The 21,946-nt window shown below is 38.9% G+C and overlaps 1 protein-coding gene across 6 annotated transcripts in view; it reads right to left on the bottom strand.

Annotated features, from left to right (window-relative positions):
• The window catches only part of diaph2 (diaphanous-related formin 2), a 388,183-nt gene that overhangs the window by 228,624 nt on the left and 137,613 nt on the right, over nucleotides 1-21,946 (bottom strand). For 5 of the 6 annotated variants that reach the window (XM_051954583.1, XM_051954588.1, XM_051954585.1 and 2 more), the window contains 3 exons: nucleotides 17,605-17,667; nucleotides 13,777-14,148; nucleotides 9,773-9,887 (listed from right to left, as the gene is read on the bottom strand). In XM_051954583.1, coding sequence (XP_051810543.1) covers nucleotides 9,773-9,887; nucleotides 13,777-14,148; nucleotides 17,605-17,667 — 550 coding nt within the window. The remainder of the gene's footprint in view (nucleotides 1-9,772; nucleotides 9,888-13,776; nucleotides 14,149-17,604; nucleotides 17,668-21,946) is intronic. The other variant, XM_051954587.1, reaches the window with a different exon arrangement.

Raw genomic sequence — 21,946 nt, 5'->3', positions numbered from 1 at the left:
AAGGAGGGTGAAGAGTACAGAGAGGGATTGAGTGGGAGGATGGGGCAGCAAGCACAAGAAAGGGAAAATAAATAAAAGAAAAGGTAAAAGCAAAGGCTAACTTAGGACAGTCAGGGGAAAACTCTCCAATCACTTTTTTCTGACACAGTACCAAGTCTCAACAGTCGTCATTTCTGAAATGCAACATTTTTTGCAATTGTAATCTGTATCATTGCTGTTTTAACAGATTGCCAACAAAATAAATTCATTTCAAAATGCACAGCCTTGGCTTTGAAACAGCAGTGTTGCTCTGCTTTCTGGTTACATGTCATGTGTAATAACCTATGAAAAGTGAGGGATTCAAGTTCATTTTTCATTTAAAAAAAAAAACATGAACAAATAAAGACAATTTAAATGAATGTTTCTGTTAGAGCCTAATTTTATTCTTAATATTGCCATCAGGATTTTCATTTTTGTCACGCAAAATATTACTTACCAGCCTCCCTCATTACTCAGAATAGATTCAGCTCCCAAAAAAACACATCAGTTGTAATTTTCATATAGACTTTTGGACACGGTCCTTCACATATTTTAACAATGACTTTTATTTTGTTTTAGTTTCCCTAGAATTTTTCTTTGTTAAAAAAAATGTGATTCTTTTTGTTTGCACTCACTATCCAACTCATCTACTGTTACTGCTGTAAATTACAATGATTAGAAAAAAATGTGTGGTTTCAATCGCGAGTCATCATCAAAAACCAAACAAGGACAGCCTCAATTTGCTTGTTTGCAGTTAGTAAAATTATTTCTTGTTTTCGACATCTGCAAACATGAAGTTACTTGTGTACTAAACTATTTTGTACAACATCATACACTAATATTACACATTAGCACACCTAAAATTAGTTGTCTCAGATTGAAGTAGACAACAGTTATATCTGACACAGTTCAGTGCAATATTTATAAAAAAAACAACAAGTCTTCCACTGTAAAAAGTCATAAAGTTCTAAATTTCAGTGGTCCCAAGTTTGAACAATGTCCTCGAAGTGTCACTGTTCTTTACTGCTTTGTTTTTACTTTTTTTTTTTTTTTTCCTGTTTTCCAGGTGACTGTGGATCACAATCTATAATCAGACCGGTCTGTCTACTTTACTCTCTCCTTCCCTCATCTCAACCTTTTCTGTCTGTGCAGTAATTTACCTCGCCGTGCCATGAGAAGTCATGATTGTTTATATTCAAGGAGGCACCATCTTGAACACGCAGGACTCTGATTGTTTACCCATTCTGCATGTGACATCACGCTTGCTCTCTTCCCCCCGAACGCTGCTCCGTCTCCTCTCTGTCCCTTTCCTACCAGATTGGCTGTGGGAGTGTCACCCCCCGGCCCACTTGTAGTCACAAACCAATTCCACCGAAGAGGCTCAAAGACAAATTAAACTTAATGCCATGTAACAAACTCAGCAGGCTACTGTGCACCGTCAGGCATTGTGTTAGCGCAGGATCAGGAGCTGGTGTGCACTTTCTGATCTGTATGGAAATCATGAGTCAACGTGGAGCCGGGTCCAAACCCCTTTCAGAGAGGTCGGAGTTCGACGACAAGTGTAAAATCTGAGACGCGAGTGAAACATTTGCATTTGCGACTGATGAATTAACTGCGAGTTAAGTGCATGGCCGACAGAGGTTGTGTTCCATCTCATTTAAGAGGAGATTATGAAATGCAGCGGGTGGTTGAGTTGTAACAGCTTGAAAAACAAACTATGTCTACGGGCCTATCGGAGAAAAAAAAAATACCAACCATTGCTTAAGTAGAACAAAAGCTATCAACCCCTGAAATTAATACCTGGCAAAAAGAGTGAAAACAAAGCTGTACACGTTTCTACTAGAATGTTGAGTGTCACTGAATCAGTCTGAATAGATTGGTACAAAAGGCTGCCACTGAAGAAATGCATGAATAAATCAGAGAAATACAAAAGATACATTGATTTTCTTATTGGGAAACAGTTCTTTTTTGAAAACCAATAAAAGCACCACTGACACTCCAAACTTTCACAACTTTACAATGTCTTCCTTTTATCACTCAAAAATGGCCAATCCAGTGCAGCAGGCCTTTCAAACACAGTGAACCATCACACATCAAGAATTCCCTATAAAACTCGCTGCTCTTGTACTCATACTTCTGAGCTGGATTAGACATGCACTCCATATTCTGCTGTCTGGGATCATGGGGGTGAGTTAATGAAGCTCCACCGGGGCTTTTCCATGTGAAAAGCTCCAGTGACAGTGCCGACATTGTCCTCTTTTTAAAGGCGAGTCCCATTGTTAATAAGCATCCAATCACTCAATTAGACAGCCACACACACACACACACTGGATATACCGCAAGACACACAGCAAGACACACACACACACACACACATCATCACACAAAACACACACTGTTTAAATATATCTCTCTGTTTGTCAAAAGCTAAATATCACTTTTGAATATATTACAGTGATTTTACACTAATACACATGAACATTTCCTGAGGGGTTGGTATTATGTATGATATAACAAACACAGTCATATCAGTAAATGCCATGTAATGGTAATGGTGAAGGGAAGTGGCCAAGATTCAAAGTCGTGATACGAAAGCACAACCACAAAATGAAAGACTGCAGAAATAAATGGAAGTTTAACATTTAACTATCAAAAGGAGTCATGTGTGTTATCAAAAAAAATACTGCATGACATTCAAAAACTTCTCTTACGTACTTTGCAGAGTTCTTTTTGTCTTTGTTCCAGACTTATTTCATTCAGAATGCGAGGACCTCAGTTTGGGTTGTCTAGGTAACACTTCTATACAAACTGACCATCAAAAGGACAAATAAGCTGCTGCAATAGAAACAACCTAAAAGCAAAATTAAAGAAATTGGAATATTTAAAGACAAACTGAAACACATATACTTTTGAGGCCCAGTGGAGAAACAGAACTATTGGAACAATAACTAAGATTGACATGTCCTAAATCTGCTTTAGCTAGGATTATCTGAGGGATGGAGAGCAAAGAAAAAGAAATAAAATATTTAGACGCACAAGGGATATTTATTTTTGAAGAGATCGTTTTTGATGAACATTACAGTATACCTGAAGGCACATAAAAGTTAGCAGGGTGTAGACTGGGGAGGCTGCAAGCGGCAGGTATCAAAGAAAGCTAATATTCAGAGGGCTAAAGTTAAAGTGCACTGTGATAGCCAGAATGGCTCTCATCTGAGAAGAGAAGATTAAAATCAGTGGGACATCACAGCTAGGCAATATGAAGTAGGAATGAGAGGAAATTTCTCGCTCTCCCGCTCACTCGCTCTCTTACACAGATGCACACACACATTATAAAGTCTCCTACAATAAACCAATTACTTGTCATTAATATTTAAGGGCCTAATTTCCATTCATATGTAATATATTAAAAACGTGCAGGGATGAGCAAAGAAAAGGGCTGACCCTGAGATATTCACAGTGGGCTGACTGGCCCAAACAGAGAGAAATGAACATCAGGGTGTTTTGTGTTTTATTGAGACAAATGTCTCCTGCCTGTACCAGCAATTAATGCCCTCCCCACCCTCTAAACCATGGGAAACTGTACAATTTTGGCCATTTCTTTTCCAGAACGGGATAATATCCTCTCTGCCTCGTTTAAAGTAATAATGGACATTTAATCCAAGATGCATAATTAAGTGACCGAGGTAAGATCTAGGGTCATCAAAACAATCTGCCAAAAGCAAGCATCCCTCCACTCAGGCCCTGATGACAGCTAACAAAATGACTATGCGGTAAAATGCCAATTGTGATCTCGCCTTTGAGAGACGGAAGCTGGTAAACAATGAGCCTGAGGATGAGAGTGGGTGTCTCTTTACCAGGCTGGCCCCAATTCCAGATGGACACCACCATGTCCGAAGAGATGATTTCAGAAGCAAGCAGAGTAAGATGAGATAAGAAAATAGAAAGGGAGATATTTCAAGAGAAGAATGGCTCAGGACAAACATACGGAGGAAGCTGCCTTGGCGGCTGCTCCCTACTCTCAATTAACATAATCAGCAATAAACAGCCGTGTTCTCCAGGGAAACACGGCAAACTATCAAGCCTGACGTCCCAACATTCCAACATAGAAAATATCATGAGCTTATCATTGTACACACACTATCAAAACAAGGCAGACTATTCCACAGTGGGCTGTAGTGTCTTGAGTTGAGCTCAAACTCATTAGACTAAGGCCCTTATTACATTGTGAGTATCTAAAAAGGCAGAGCTTCAATAATAGTCTTGGGATATGTTTTTCAAGAGCAACAAGCTTTTCAAAGGTTTTTTTTAACAAGACATATTGTTGTTAAATGAATGCAGCTTAAAGGGATTAAAATACTTTGAGTAGCAGCCATTGTTTCGAAAATTCTGTGAGCCAAAACTTGAGTCCATAGCTGTGTACCGAACAGCCACAGTAGGGGCCACAGCACAAAGTGCACTGATCAGCAACAGTCTTCCTGTCTGAGAGGTTACCAAGTGCCATGTGAGGTGGCCGACCAGGCGTGAGTGTGTTTGATCCGGTGGCCAGGTCAACCCTGATGTTAACAGAGTTATTAGGGGACTTATTAGGGAGAGTCAGAGAGCCAGCTAAACCCCCACTGATTCCATCATTACTGCTGTTGTGGCCGGGTCATTACCGCCCTGCTGCTGGGGCTTTGTAGCAGGGATTGAGAATCTGCTGGTGTGCACACCACATTGGCTCAGTGGGGAGAGTGTGTGTGGGGTAGAGCTGCAGAGACAGAGGTAAAGGAAAATGGGTGTGAGAGTGAGGAGAACTCCTGAAGGATTTGATCAAATCCTTTGTGATGAGGGGGCGGATGACTGCAGCTGTCACTTGTAGTCCGGTTTTTACCAAGTTACCGTTCCAGAACTGACCTTTACAGTGATAACACGGTTTGACGAGGGTAACAAAAAACACTTAAAGGTAAAGTGAAATGTAAAAGAAATAAGAGAGGGATTGCTGTGTTTGCTTATTACAGTATTTATTAAAGACAACTGGAAAAAATTAACATAATGCCCAAAAATATGTTTAAAATTCTTTCAGAGGTGTATTTGTTTACAATTAAACCATTCTTTCTTTTTCGGTGTGTGTATTTTCAAATCTATTTTTGGATTTCTTTGGTAACAATTTCTCCTTTTCAGTCTTATTACAAGAAGTACTTGTGTAGCTAGTTCATATGTAGACCTTGGCTTTCATGGGATGTAGGCATATTTTCAATAGGCCTATTTTACATGGGCCTATTGAATTTTAAATTAAATTTTTAACGTCAAAACTGCATCTAACAAACACAGATTCCGACATCTAGGATTTCATAAAGATGATCTTTATTGTGTTTAATCAATGACTGGAGATGGGAATATGCACCTGACTGTTATTAATCATCAGAGGTCATTTTACATAATTCTGACTTTCTGCATTCTGAAACATACAGTATATTAAAGGCATTCAGTTGTCGCTGAGTAACCGCCTTTCTTTCTTTATGTTGTTTCTGCTGAGGAGCCCAGACATCACCATTACAAAGTGGCATGTGCCCTTTGTCCGTCAGCAATTGATGTGGGCAATGGAGGAAACATTTTGGAAGAAAGGGGGTGTGAAGTTTGCCAACATCAATCTTGTTTCAAATTGAACTGCAAAGTTCCAGCTGAATGAATTGCCTTTCAAATGCAGGAGGCCATGGCTACACACATTCAATCCCAGAGTGAATCTGATTTGATCCCAAGAGCCGTACAAAGGCACAACCCACTGATTGATAAAGCGAACTGAGGGGAGATGAGAGTAAAAAAAACAGAGCCAAGTCAATGGAGAAGAGTGTAAAGAAAAAGGAAAAAGCCAATACAGCCGAGGCAAAAAAAGAGGGAAAAAGACAAAGGAACGAAAGCAAGAATAAAAAAAAAAAAAACTCTTTGAAAGGTAATTAAAATAACTCTATGGCATTGCCAGGTGTTCTGCAGGCTTCATTTAATGTCTTGTACATGGCTTAAAAAGATGTGAAAACCTGGGTGGTGAAGAAGAGAAAATAGAGATGTCTATCTGTGCTAACAGATTTTCCAGTTCTATGTGTGGGTGGGAACAATTTTCCGATCATGAAGCTCACAATGGTGCCAAAGGTGAAATACCTGCCTTGACATCAGTGAATGAAGTGTACATTTAAGTGCAACACATTTTCAATTTAAAAAAAGTAATAACATGGTACATTCCTCCCACAGTGACACAGAATGCTGCATACCATGAGAATAAGGCTGATATTACAAACAGGATTAATGCTATTTTGTGAATAGAAAAATAAAAGCAAATACAGAAATAGGATTTATCAAAAGGCTGCTCTTTACATTAAAAGAAAAAAAGAAGCTGCAGTATTTTTTTTTCTGATAATAGAAAGGCATTATATCAAAGCATGGCACACTGGGCTCTAATTGCAAAATTGGCAAAAAAAAAAAAAATCAGAAAACTGGAACCTTAACCTAATTTCTGTGGGACTAGTTAATGAACACATTGGCTTCAAATTAAAAAAAAAAAAAAAACTAAACAATTACTACCTTTGTTTCAAAGTGGCGTAACAATTAATTCAGGTTAATTTGCTATTTCTTCTGGTTAACTGTGGATTTATTGTCAACACGTTGTTTGTAATATCCAACTAATTAAATTCCAGGTCATAATTCATTCTGAGCATATTTATATGAAATTACATTAATATATAGTGATGCAATATTTGCACATTTCTTATCTCTAGTCCGTGAAACATGAGTGTGACAAGAGAGGAAAGCACTGCTATTTAAATAAAATATTTTCTTACATGTATATGTTATGTTGCATATTTAGATGTGCATGTCATATATACTATGTGCATAAAAGCAACAAAAGCAGTTAACTAAACTGCTGTTTGTAACGCATGGTTGAAACGTCTTTTTTATTTTTTTGGTATTGTTCTGTTTCGTTTTGTTTTCTGAGGCATGTGAAAAAAGTGCAAAACTGGTCACTGCTTCCAGTACGACATCATCAGTTACATGTCTATGGCCACCAAGTACCAGAGAACCGACTCGTGTAAGTTTTCATTTAGGCCAAAGACCCATCTCATAATAAATGACAAAAAAAACCAAAAAGAAAATAAAGAGCCACTTTTATAAGATTGAAGCCGAGCTTGAAATCCCTCTTGATTATCATTTCCTTTTCTTGGTAAAGCTCATTAAACAGTAAGACTCATAAAAGCAGCAGGGGAGATGACAGTCTTGCATTCTCAGTTGTTTTAGGGGCCTCTGAGCGCAATAAGCATCTGAAAATTGGGGGCTGTTAAAGTGATTCTTTTTTTTTTCCTTTTACTGCCAAAGTGTTGTTCTTCAACAATAGAAGTAACAAGCAAGAATCCCAAGGAACGTGAAGATAACAGAAGCCTTTTTTGCACCATTTTCTGGGGGCAGCTCTGCAGGGAAGGCATTTGCACCTGCTTGCCTCATCTTTCACGATACACTGGGCCCCCAAAGTGTGCTTTACTTATAAATATCCACGTCCGTGTGGCAAAGATGGAGGTACCACAAAGAAGCAAAGGAAAACCAACAAGTGTGTATGTGTGCAATAAAAACAAAGCTGTGGCAATATCCCAGACAAATGACGTCGGTTTTCACCAGTGACTTGTTTGTCAAATCAGCACAAAGGATTTATGGTCCGTAGTTACAATGAGAGGGCACAATGAGAGCGAAAGACCTCAGGAATTAATCTTGCAAGCATTGGCCTCACCACCTGAACCCCCAAAAACCACTTTAAACTCCAACAGTATCAGTTAAACAACCGGGGTTGAGATGAAAGTTGACTCAACATTCATATACAGGAGGTCAGAGTCAAAGTGGAAATGAGGCGGGGATCTTTGTAACAAAATGTTTAATGTTCAAGCACAGTTATCTGCAGATGGAATGCATTTGAATATAGTGCATGAATCATGAAACATTGAAAAGAGGAAAACAAATGAACTACTACCTCATTTTAGGAAAATCCCATCTAGCACCTTTTCTGCAATACCATCTACATCAAAGCTCCTCTCATTGACTTCCAACTTCACTGAAGGGGTGGGGGGTGGATATCAAACATTAAACAGCATTTTTCATTCATGAGCAAATCATGTTCTGTTTCAACAATAGAGGGAAAAGAGCTGATTCAGTGAAGTCGCTGCAGGGGTAATTGATAGGGATCCAGCAAAGGTAACTCCCGGGGGAAATGCTGGATCATGAATTCCTACCCTGCCAGCGGGAATATGGACTATCTATAGAGCTTTTTTTTTAAACCCCAGTGGGTGAGAAAGTGAATTTAATAAAGAATTTAAAAGGACATTTAAAGCTGAATTACAGCCATATGTCTGTGGAACTCCAAATGTTAAGTTGTATTTTATTCTAAGAAGCCATCTGAAAATGTATTTTTTAACAGCTGTGCTCTGCAACACATAGTTCTGCTTTAAACATAATGTTTACAAAGTCTTCTTCAATAGCAACTAATTAGTCAAATAAAACCGAATTTTTTTAAAATTAAATGGGCATCTTGACCTTGAAATACTTTAGATTTTTTTTTTTTTAAAGCATCTGGCAGATATTCTCTGGTGAAGAAAAGAGTGGAATAGCTACCAAGCCCACCCCTGTCACTTCATTAAGTCTTGCAACAACTGTTCTTTCCAACCTGCATTCTCCTTCCATCTGTATTATGCCAGTAAATCACCTTGCGGCAGCCCAGGGAAAATTGCTATTTATTTCACAGTGCAGAAAAAAAAAGAGAGCGGAGTCTAGTTTGTAGACCTTGAGGCTGTGAGAAACAGAGAGAAAGAAGCTGCTGGCGGGCTGACTGGTGTCCAAACAGACGGTGGGTATAAGGGAAAAGTTAGAGGATTCTGTATAGTTATGTCCACACACGCTGACAGAGCTCCGATTTGACTGTTCTGCGCTTGACAGGGCTCTGACTTCTCCCCTCCCACTGCTGCTAGAATTAGAGGGGTGTGCTGCACACACATAAATACACACACACTGTCAAAGAAGTGGAAAACACTCAAATTGTCATGGGAGGAATACATCAAGTGCCTTCACACACCCTCTTGCATATAAAAACAAACTTGCTCTGCACTGCTGGTGTTATTCATCAGCAAGTTAGGTAGCCTGGTTGTGTATCTGAGAAACAAACTGGCCGCTACAAGTAAACTCCCAGAGCTTCCTTCACCAAAGCCTCCCATCTTCCCTGATGGAAGATTGGCCTACTGGACTGGAAAAGGCAAGACGCAAACCAAGCATAGCTGCTCTGAGTTCACACATATATGTACAAGTTCAAGCAAGTGCACACCACCATGCTGGCACGCACACACACACACACACACACACACACACACACACACACACACACACACACACACACACACACACACACACACACACACCAAAAAAACTGATCTGAAACAACTCAATGGGTACAAAGAAAGAACAAATACAATGTGCAGCCACATGGCATTTCTAACTTTCTCAAAGACTCATAAACACACTGCAACAAGAGCCCTGCTATCTCTAATTAGCATAGAGATCTGAATTGAGAGCAGAAAGACATAGCATTAAAATGCAGAGGAAAAGGGGCTTGGCTTTAAGATAATTAACATTTCTATGAGAAAAATTTGTTGTCACAAGATGAAAGTAGCTTGGCATCTATTGCCGGAGAGCCTAAATGAAGCATGTATGATTAGATTAATTAAGGTAGAGAGAGATGACACCTCCTTACCTTTGCTCTGTGAGGAGAAGCAGAGGGAGAGCTGAGCAAATAGGTCAGGATTCTCAAACTTCTCTTCTTTGACTTTGATCCAGAAGCAATTCTCTGCCATTTCCTGAGGCACTATCTGCAATGACACAAGGATCCCATTATCACCACAATCAGAAACCGTCATTCCACCAAGCTGCCACTCAAAAGTTCTTCTCACTGGAGATGGGGTTTGTGAGTGTTTTTCTGTGTGCGGACACACATGCTTTCTGTAGCATCTTTTGCCTTCAAGTGGTGAACACGAAAAACCCAAAAGCAACAAGAAATTGGAATGCAGTTTTTCAGATGATGACAAATCACATGAATATAGCCATGCTAAATGATGAAGTGTGCATAGGCCACATCAAGTTTGTACACTTTCCTTTGCTAGAATTGGGTGAAGCAGGAGGGCTTCTAAAATGCAACCAAAGCACCTACAAACTGAGACGATAGTAGCCACAGGGATGCTTTCTAACCCCGCCTCCCTCATTCCCTCTGTACTGCTCAGTAGACAGGAAACTCTCACAGCAGACAGAGAGGTTCAAATACAAACAAACCCCTCTGACATGTTTCAGTTATTACTAACTAATAATGTGTGTGACACTACACTGCTTCTACCGTACATTGTGTTAAGTGCTGCGGTAAGAGCTCATAAAGTACTACTGTTGTGGCTTTTTATCGAAGGCCGAGACTAGCACTTGAACTATTGCACCGCTGCTATTAACCTCTTCAATGCCGCAGTAATTACACAGAGAAAGAGGTGTAAGCAAAACACTTACGCAACACAGACAGAGTTCCAGCTGATAGTCTGCTTTAATGGAGGCTTATGAAACTTTCAACATGAACTCGTTTTGGTATTGAGTATAGATAACAAAGTGCCTCTGTACTCTTATTTGCTCTCATAAAACCCACTTAAAGTCCTGGAACACATCTGTCATGTCTGTGAGAGCTTAATTTAGAGAAAAGGTGAACCAGAAAATGTAGACAAAATTCAATAATGTAATGATCCATAGCTCAGATATTTTAGTGTTTCACTGCAACGATCACTGCTACTGCTACTAAAAACTTCTACTAATAATAATAACAAATAAAGCAAATGAATCATCAAAGATTTCAGAGCAAACCAACGAATGCTTTGCATTGCATTGTTATTGGTTTATTAACTTGTCATGAAATATTTTTAGCACGACAATGTTAACAAAAAAGCTTCCTGTGTATTTAAAAATTATATCAGTCCAGAGAAAAACAGATATTATAAATCATTTTAACAATTCTATTCTGCTGTGTGTTGAATGTGGAAGCTGACAATCACGTATTTTTTTAAGGCCTGAAATATTCTGGGAATTGTGACTGTGATTTAATTTACAACATGACTGCTAAGTAAAGTCCTGCTTCAGTTCAACATTTACTATGTAACAGATTAAACAATGATGGAGCATTACCATAATGTAGCACCAAAAGTATGACTGTCACACAAGGAGGAGGGTGTGAATTAATTGATGAAATAGTTTGATCTCTGGGACAGATGTGCCATATAACATGTAACTCAGGTTTCATGCATTTGGAAAGTACTGGGGCATTTTTATTGTGTGTGTTTGTTATCATGTCACAGTTAAAATAAAGTGTTAAATGCCTAATATAAGACTGGATGAGCAGGCATTTGTTTTCTAATTTTCTTAATATTTTGGTATTTAGCATTCAGCTCAGTAGGCAACTCTTGGATTTTCCTGCCGGGTCTCTGCAGAATAAAGATGACATCTCATTGTCTGAGTAAAGGCACTGGTTACAATGGGAGCTAATGCGCTAATGTTAAGCCAAAACATGAGCCAGTCTCATGGTGCTCTGTACAACAGAAGTTATTTTCTTCATCCCATTGCATCCATGTTTCCTTTTGTTCTGTCATTCTCATATGTTTACAGATATTCTCAATTAGTACTGTAATATTATATTAAAATGTAATTATATAAATTGTAATGGGTTTCTGGCTGACAGGGACTCTAGAACTAAATTATATGTGTGTTGTTTATTTTGTCATTTGCAGAGTACCCTACTTAATCTTCACTAATAATATTCTGTGGGAATTACTGATAGACTAATATGAAAGTGCATGCAGGAAACAATAACTGATTTAAAATTCATTTAGCACTTAAACAAAGCTGACATTTCCCAGTGTGTGCTGATGATGAGCTTGTCCCATGTGAGAGGCTTGTTCTACTGCTTCTGGCTATGATGCACTTCCGCCACATCTCCTGCTTGATTGGAGGACTTGTACTGTAATTGCAAATATAATTAGCCACACTATGTAAAAATGTACTGTATGCATGCAATCACATATGTCTTATTAGCATGCATGTGTAGATCTGTGAGCACGTGTTGCAGCACATCCTGGACTTGGAGCTACCCACATGCTGACATAAAAACTATGGTCAAGTTGGACACTGTTTCTCTTAACATTGTAACAAAGGGACAAAGGGGATGTAGGCATGAAAAATATCTTTTCTTTCCACTTTCTTCTTTATACAACCAAATCCTAGTCGCTCCTGGCACTCCCATACTTCCATCTGCTGCACATTGAGAAGGCAGACAGCTCGTGTCCCACTTAATCGACACAAGAGACACAGACATAGACTCAGGTGGTTATGAATTGCATTTGCATCACCAAACCACATTTCCTGTGGAGGCAAGGTTAATGCTCCTACACATGAACCTGTTTCTGTACACTTCCTAGACAATGGGCATGTTGCACCACACTACATACACACAAATGATGTACGCAAAACCTGAGGAAAACACTGCACACGAAAATAAGAAATGATTTTTAAAATATCAAGGCACAAACAAACACGCAGACCTGGTATGAAGACACTCAAAACCAAGTTGTTGTTTTCCCTATTGTTTACACCGTGGGTATGATAGCCCATACTGCTGTGTGACACTATTAACAATTTTACATACTGCCAAGGAAACTCCCACACACAGTCAAGCATTTGCATATTTGGCATTTTAAAGAATTCTTGAAATGACTGATGATTCAAGCCATGACAGGCCACTTGTAACACAATAGTCAACATTGTCTTCAATTTCCACATTTCTTTCTCTCTTTATAGCTATCATTTGTTGTTCTGATGTTGAATAAATAATGTGCCACTGAAAGAAAAATATGCCTGATTGTTTACACATTCGAAAACAAGGAAAACCTGAAAAGCTAACTGCAATGGCCCCAAACATTTATTTTTAATAAATGGCTGAAACTTTGTGAAGAGGTAGAGCACAGACAAAGGAACAGTCCATTAAATTTTGGTGAGAATGTGGATCACTTTCTTTAAAATTGCATCATAGGGCATTGGCCTTGGCGGAGGACAGAACTCTCCGAGTGCTCTTCCAGTGAATACGTGGCGTGATTCCACTAAAACCATTAAATATAACTTGCACTATTAACATGATGCCAAAACAACGAGCCTGTTATTTTTGCTTACAGTCAGTAATTTTAGACTAAAATGCAAGGTCACACATGTATCAGTGAAGAACCATTAAATTAATGCTGAGAACTCCTGGGGCAATGGGTTCATTATCTATAGTAAAATAGAGCCCAGATGCAAGCAAATGTCCCATTGAAATTGTATTCAAATGTGATGGAACATTAAACAAACAAGTCTTCATTCAATTACGCTTAGAATGTGAAGATCCACAGACATTTGAGCAGTGAAAATTGTTTACTGCTGAATCCTTTCAATCGGGTGTTGAGTGTGGAATATTGTGGCCTTTGGCTGAACGACTGCTAGATTAGGAGTGCATCTGTATAGAGCTCTTTTTGGTTTGAACCTTCAACTTTGTATCTTCTGCAAAATGTAAGTATGTGCGATCGCAAACAGATCAGACAGCACTTCATATAAAAACATGAGACTACTATTCCCCTTACAGTCTCAAATTAATAATAATATCAGTGAATGTGAGGATATTACAGTGAATGGATGCTCTGATAAGCATACCTTGGTCCAGTTGACCCTCTTCATCACAGTTTCAGGCTTGTAGGTCTTCTTGGTCTCCAGTCCGTAAGGCAGCTTGATGACAGGCAATGCAGGAGGTGGAGGAGGCATACCTGGGCCACCGAAGGGGGGCGGAGGAGGTGGCGGCCCGCACCCAGGGGGCGGTGGTGGTGGGGGAGGTCCTCCACCTGGTGGTGGGGGCGGCGGAGGTGGTGGTGGAATGCCAGCGTGGCCGGGGAGTGGGGGAGGAGGCGGAGGCGGTGGGGGACAGCCCCCGGGTGGGGGAGGAGGGGGCGGAGGAGGAGGTGGAACAGCTGCACCTCCGGGTAGCGGCGGTGGAGGTGGCGCTCCAGGTGCAGTCGGTCCAGCTGCAATCTGTCAATACAGGACACAGGTGTCAGTGGTGGCCCACATTGTGAGGGAGATTGCCTTTAGTTTATTTCAAACGTGAATCTGGTGTTCCTGATGAATGAAAGTCACTTGGCATGTTTGTGCCGTGACAAACAATGTTTAACTGATGCAAACCTTCACGTATTTCAGAATGAAAAGTATCCAGTATGTTTTGTCTCACATTGTTGTGACATGCAGTTAGATATGCTACAGAAAATATCCCCAAGATGACTTTTGCATTAATATTTTGTTACTGTGTGCTAAAAATGGGCATTTTAATGACAACCTCATTTTTTTCTTATATTTTACCTCACCCATAACCAGATATTTTTTGATCTACTTGTCCAATATTGTATGTTTGATTTTGATGTTTCATAGGTGTACTTTGATCTTTGATGACAGACTCAGTCCTTCTTAGCATGGAGAATGACACATTTTTGAGAAGACAGACATTTTTTTTTCAGTTGTTCTTTGCTGAAGGGAATAAGTTGCTCCAACTTTCTCTTTTCAGTACCCCTAAACTGTTCTGTCGGTTTCAAGTCAGGCGACATACAGCACATGGCAAGATCAAACTTTTTACTTTTTCCTTCTTTCGATACTCTTGTGTCAGTGTGTTCTTGATCATTATTATGTCATTATTTTTGGTATATCCGCAGACATTCATGTGCCAGTCCTCAGCACTTTACCACCTGGTTTTCGGTACTACTTTATGGACAGTCTGTGGTGTCATTTTAGGAGGACAGCCACCGCGACTCTGATCAGCAGTACTCTGGCTCATCTTAAACCTCCTGATTACTACTTCAACTACATTTTGTTTTTAGTTGCTCTTCAGTCTTCCTGTATCCTCTTTTATGGTTGTGATATTTCACAATCAGATTTTTAAATTACCCTGACTATTCTTTTCCATGTGGAGTCATGACGCTGACACATAGATAAACACAGTTGTAACTCTGGAATTGAGAGAGTTCTGGTGTTCTGAGCTCATTTTTTAACCGTGCTCATATAATTAGGCTAATAGAAAATCACAGCTCTAATCAGTTTTGTTTCAGTGATCACACATATATAGTCACTTTTGTGTCATTTAGTTTGTACTTCATGGTCTGTATTTTCAATATAGTCTTTCTAGTAGGAGATACTCTGCTTGTAAATTTAGAAATAATGCTATTAGTAACAGGGGACGCATTTTTGAAGGATTTGACTTCTGATATTACACAGTGGCATCTTTAATCTATACTGCATGTAGATGAGATGATTTGGGCAGCCCAACTCTAACCCTACACAATATTGGATCAATGTAATTATAACTTGGATGTATTTCTTTTTAATTTTTTTTTTCACAAAACATGCAGTTTTGCTCAATATGTTCAAAAGACTGTGCTGAAATCCTTAGTATGTGTTTATACAGCACTTGTCCATGGAAGGCACAAATCCTATTTACAGTAGTGATGGTAAACACAACCATTTGGTTTGATTTTAGGAGAATGCTGAAACACTTCTGAGAAAATGTTCCTTTATATGAAGAGTTGGCCAAGAGGTTGAACTACTGTGTTCACTAATCCCCATGTATATGTTTGTAAATACTGAAAAAAATGTTGGTAAAAAACCTGTGAATAACCACTGTTTCAATTCGCTACAGATAAGAATGTAGGTTTCCCATCAAGTGTTCATTATGAGGCCTCACAATGGCGGGCTATTAAACTGTAGACAGGAATGGAGTTATAACCTGCGACCGATAAGACAAAGTCTTTCAGTCCTTTGACATGTCAGCATTATCACACGCAGCACATACGCAGGTGAAAGTTGGGCCAATAGAAAAATGTTTAACAAGAAAAAACATTATGCAAATATCACAATTACAGACACCCAACCTCCGACAGGGTTTGATCTTCAGAGCTGATTAGATGCCGGCTCTTACCAAAAAGCATTTCCTCTTGCACTTCTCATTTCCAAAACCAATTCCCCACTATTTGCATTTTCCCCAGTCACTTGATTGTGTGCGCAAAATGTAATTGGCTTCATATTTAAAGACATTACATAGTGTTTTATTGCATAATAGCATTGGTGGATTGTTTATTAGGGCCGAAATTAAAAAGGTGTTCTGCAAGGAGCTTCTTACACAGATTGCCCAGAGCCCTTCAGTGAAAATCCACATCCAATGATTACATGTCTGTCAATCTCGAGCCCTCCGTGGCCCGTTTTCTCTTTTAAGATTAATATGAGAGAATGGAAACAAATTAGCTGCTAAATTAGAGCGCAGTTGTTTCCATACTGAGGAGCCCTGTGAGTTTCTATCTCTCTATCCACCTCTCTCTCTGATCTACCCAATAATAATAAGCCCAATGTAACATGGAACTCTTGGGATGCTATACCACTACCACTGGCGTCTTCCTCTTTACATAAGAAAACAAACATCCCAAAGAAGTTGTATAATATATAAGTAACTGTGCTTTTTTCCCTTAAATTATAATGGCCATTTTTCACTGAACTCATATGGGACTACATCAAATGTCATGTTTTGCATTGTAATTAAGTAGCTACATGTGATTTGAACGTGGTAGAGATGCAAGATACAGAAAAAAAACATGAGTATGTATCCACATTAGCAATCATTTTAGAAACTTACAGTATACAGTTAATAATGTCCTTTTGGACCCCAAAAATATCAACTTCCCAGTCATTTTCTGTAACATCGATGTACATTTCTAATATGAATATTATGCGCTATGTTTTAAGTGCATGCTTCTTGCCGGCTTGTGAGGGTGATCATTTTAAACTGATGTTATTTTAGCAGATCCTACAGACAACCAGGCTAATACAAAATCTAACCCATCCAATTTGGATTCATACTGTTCTGGACTCAATGGGGAGGTCAGCGTGGCAGGTAATTAACTCTGAATGCTATGTGATTAAATCTTTACCCCAATCTCATCTCTGACAGAGAAATTCAATTACAAGTGTTTACTTACGAAAATTGCATTAAACACGCACACAATGTCTGTGGTTAAAAACAACTCTGGAGATCACTATATGCTTTCAATTGATATGTACTTAAATAAAGGATTTTTTTTTTCAGAATGTTATTTGTTTTTGTGGATTGGCAATGCCAAGACATAAAGCATTCCATCATATTTTCTATTACATTTAGATGATAAATATAGCATTCCAGTTTGAGATTGTTGTCTTGCATAACAAGATTTGTGAAACAAGTAACAAAACAAATAGTAGAATTTGCAGGTAAATCATAGATAGATTTAAAATGTAATGCTTTATATACAAGGGGAAAACATGCAGAGAGAACAAAGAGGATAAAAAAAAATCAGTCTCATGATCAGTTCGAGATTTTTCTCCAACAAAACACCAAAATCCAGTTTATTTCTTGGATTTGCAACTGATTAAATGTGATATTGTGCTACGGGCCACACATGCAAAGGGGACACCCACCTTGGCTTCAGATTCCCTGATGAGTCTCTGAGCCTCTTTGAGCTTGTCTTTTTCAATAGTTAACTGTGCAGATACAACACACGCACACACACCACAGATACACACCATGGGAACACACACATTACAACAGACACAGAGGGCAACAAAGAGGCACAAATGGGGATGGGTTAGATAGACAGAGAAGAACACTAGTACACTAGAACAGATACAGTACTCACACGAAACACAATAAAGCCAGAAAAGAGGAAGACCCTTGCACAGTTAATGAGAATGGTAGTACAGTGTTATATTCCCATTTTGCATGAATGAGCCATTTGATGTGCAAAAGGCAGAGTGTACTGTACTTTTACACCTAAAACAAGATGTAATCTATGTTCAAAGGAACATCAGTGTAGAGCAATGACTGCATGAAAGGAACAAGGCTGACAGTTGGTGTACCTTCAAAACCCTTCTTCCATTTCCATCTTTTCCTCTTTTTTGGCATCACAAAATGCATTTCAAATCAACACTCTTAGATGTGTGATGGGCATTGATTTCACTGTGCAGTCTTTGTTTTAGAAATGTACCCATTTTGCTTTGATATTTCATTCTGTGCAACCTTGCCAAAAGAAAAAGGATGGGAACATATTCCAACAGCACCTGAAATGTAACATTTTTATAGAGTCATTCCTACAGAACACCTCTTGGCTCTTACTATGGACTGTAGAGAACTAAATATTTAATATGTATAATGGAAAAGAGATGGAAACTTTCGGCAGCTTAAAAAGAACTTTCATTTTGGTGGTAGTAAAGTGTGATATTTAAAGCAAAGACAAATTTCATTTTATTCTTCATCCTCAGGGATTAAAAGTTAGAGGCTTTGAGATAACTAAGTTTTTAAGAACACATCAGTGAGATTTTCAGCAGGTATGACTTGTTCTGCTCTCTGAGAAGTGTCACTCGTTTGACCTCCATATGAAGCAAGCCTGTTAATGTACAGATACATTTATGACACACTTGAATGACAATAAATGTAAGTACTTTTGACTTAACAACTGAATTGGCTCCATCTCACAACAACAAAGCATCCATAATAGTTACTACATTGTGACTCCTGCTGTCATTATCAGTTGAATCAAATTCTATAATCAGACAGGGTAGAAGGCAGTCTGGCAGTAAAAGACAGAGAAAGTGGTCGACTACACCTCCAGCTCCTCTTGGGGCCATGCTGGGTCAGCTACAAGACCGCCAGGTTGTTAAAACCTATTAATGGGATTGCGCAGACTGCTCCAGTGTACCACTGCAGTGCTACATTATTCATCACATCCACAGCCAATTCAATGAATCGTTTCCCCTTTTTTGTGCCTTGAATGGTTGCAAGCAAAGGTTTGGGAAAGGGTGGATGAGTTCCACTTTGTTGTGATTTCGATGTCCTTTGGTGATGTTTACAAGCAGAACCTCCATTCAACTCAATTGGGAGATAATCAAACAGACACATCAAACAGCCTGCTTGTTACAATGCCAAAGTTCCCGGAGAAAGACTCTCATTAAATGTGTTGGTTCACAAACAAGGTGAGGAGAAGCGACTCAGGCGTGCATGTGTTTTAATATCTGACAGGAATTCAGTCTAGGAGATGAAAGGTTAGGGTTAGCTCCCACTTCATTCATATTCAGCGAAACGACAGCGATCGCACAGCTGCTTTGATGGACAAACTGAATGCGTGTCCTCACACCGATTTAAAGGTTCTGCGCTCTCACAGTTAATGGCTTTTCTACAGAACTGTGTCAAATGCGGAATAGGTTTCAAAACGCACTCTTAAAGCTTAGTCTTCCTGAAGTGGCAGAATCACAACTGTCTGAGAGGATGACACTTGTTTTGTTCGTTGCTTAAGGTTGCAGTCTGTGTGAACGCCTGCCTAAAATTCAGAGACAACTCAGATGAGTTATGACAGAACCTGCATATTTTAGATGTCTAAAAACACCTTTAACACAGAAAGTCACCATGTAAACTCTCATTAAATCATCATCATTAAAATGAAACTATAATTACTGCCTCATGGTTTAATGCCTCGGCCAAACAGTCAAATTGCAGTTTACATTCATGTCTGTCCAGACTCATAAAATATACGTAGTGAAGATTTTGAAGTGTGTAAAGCCCGGTACACACAGGAAGAGACCAAAAGGAACAGAGACCATTCAATCTCACTTAAATGCATGTAGCAATGACAGGCGAAATGATCACTGGCGATGCTAAGTGAAGCTGTATAAAGCTAAACGAATCTCGACTTTGAGGCAACACAATTGGGGTGAACACCAATGGGAGTGAAAGATACTGCTAATTGACATATAACACTATCACTGAGCTCCCAAAACTACAAGAAAACAGCATACACAACTTTGGTTCCTACCAGTTCCATTACATCATAATGGACTCATCATGGCAGTCTCTATTAAAACCAAACTTTAAAAAACGCAAAGCTTAGGGTTCTCGATCCTGCAATCATCGACAAATAGGATGTTTGTTGTGTGGGTGAGCTAGCTGAACAGCTAACAATACTGTGAACTTTTCTTCACTTCAGACAAGTAAGTTGTCACAAACCGCCATAGTTTTACAGTTAATCTGGTACAGAGCAGCCTTCCTCAGGTTGAGCTCCAACCTTCACTACAGTCGTCGAGACATTGTTTCAAAATGCATACGTGTAAACAAAAAGAAATTAACCATGGTGATTTGTCACTGTTGAAGCACAGAGTTGGAAACATTTGGGGTGTGAAATATGCAGCAGGGTTACCAGGGCAATCAAAGCCTGTCAACAACAAAGCGAAGAGCGATGAGCAAATTGTTCAATATGTCGAAGGGTTTTAAGTTCATTGAAACAAATATTAAAAAAAGAGGGGTCACTCGAAAACAACACAAAACAGACGACCTGATGATAAATGAACACACATCACAATAAATCTCATGTTTTTGAAACACATTATGGCAAGTGCTGAAAGAACAATACAAGTTTAAGAGATCGATGCTATAAGAAAAGCAACAAAAGAAAAAGAAATCATCATTCTCCAGTGGATATATATTTTTGATTTTTTTCGGCAGAAAGTAAACTCTTGAGAGCCATTTAAATGTCTGCTGGTCTTGCTTTTTGTTCTCTTTTCTTTTGTTGCCATTAGTACAGCACTGATATCCTGCTTCACTTGGCTTCTTGTTATAGAACCTCATGATGTATTTCAAAATACATGGAATGTATTGTGATGTGTATTGAAATATCCGTTTCTCTGTTTGGTGTTCATTTGAAGTATATGTATGGGAAAATCTGGTACGCCATAAGCAACCTCATATGTTTTTGAAATTCAACATGAACACAACATGAGATGGTTTCTGAATTCTGTCAGATTTAACATGGATTAACCCTGAGAGTATGTGTTGTCATGCTTGGCATCCTGAAAGAAGACCAAGTTGGACCCATGGCAATAAAACTAGCATCAACTACAGTTGTTGCTGCAAAACAAATAAGCTATAAATTCAAAAAAATGGATGCTTCACACATCTTCAGCCCGGCAGCACAGAAGATCTACACAATCAGGAGTGTTTCAAGGTTGGCACCATATGTGAAACATGGTCACAATCTTCGATTCTGTTTCTTAGTTATCCGGTTAAAAAACGGCCAAAGAAGTACTTTTGCAAAACATTAACAGTGAAGCTTACCTTGGACATTTTGGATCAAAAATGCCATCAGTTCATAGTCTTATTAGACATTTGTGTGAAATTTTACCACAGTTAATTGGCATATGAATTCTTGAGTTAAGGCCAAAAATTGGTTTAGAGAATCTGTATTGACCTAGAATTTTTTATCACCAAAATCTATTGAGCTCATCCTCAAGTCCAAGTGAACAGTTGTGCCAAATCTGATGAAGGCGTTCCTAATATATTGCATTTACAAAAAAAGGGGTTGAACGTACAGACAACCCAGCAATCCAAAAACATCATGCCAGTGACAACTAATTGCACTCCTAAACCTGAGTAGATTAAATTGATTAATATTAAAAAGAAAATATGTATCTTTACATGCTATACATCTAGCGTAAATGTAATCCCATTTTATAAATATGATATACAGTAGTTTTACGTTCTAATGTATAGAAAGTATTCTAAAGTCCTTCTCGCCACATCCATGCAAGTTTGTGCCAAACAAATGACCTGTGTCTCTGCTGAGGCTGATGTCTGTTGACGTGCAGCTCTCCAGCAGTAACCGCTCTTTGAAGGAGCATTCAGACAAACAGAGGAAAAGAGGGTTTGACTCTCCAGGGCTTCTCTGTGCTACACTACCTGTTAATGCACCACAGTAAGTCAGTCTTCAAAAGACAC

This window comes from Acanthochromis polyacanthus, chromosome 10, assembly GCF_021347895.1.
Source record: "Acanthochromis polyacanthus isolate Apoly-LR-REF ecotype Palm Island chromosome 10, KAUST_Apoly_ChrSc, whole genome shotgun sequence".
NCBI lineage: Eukaryota > Metazoa > Chordata > Actinopteri > Pomacentridae > Acanthochromis > Acanthochromis polyacanthus.
The sequence above is the reverse complement of the archived record's forward strand: the minus strand, read 5'-3'. Positions and strand labels throughout refer to the sequence as shown.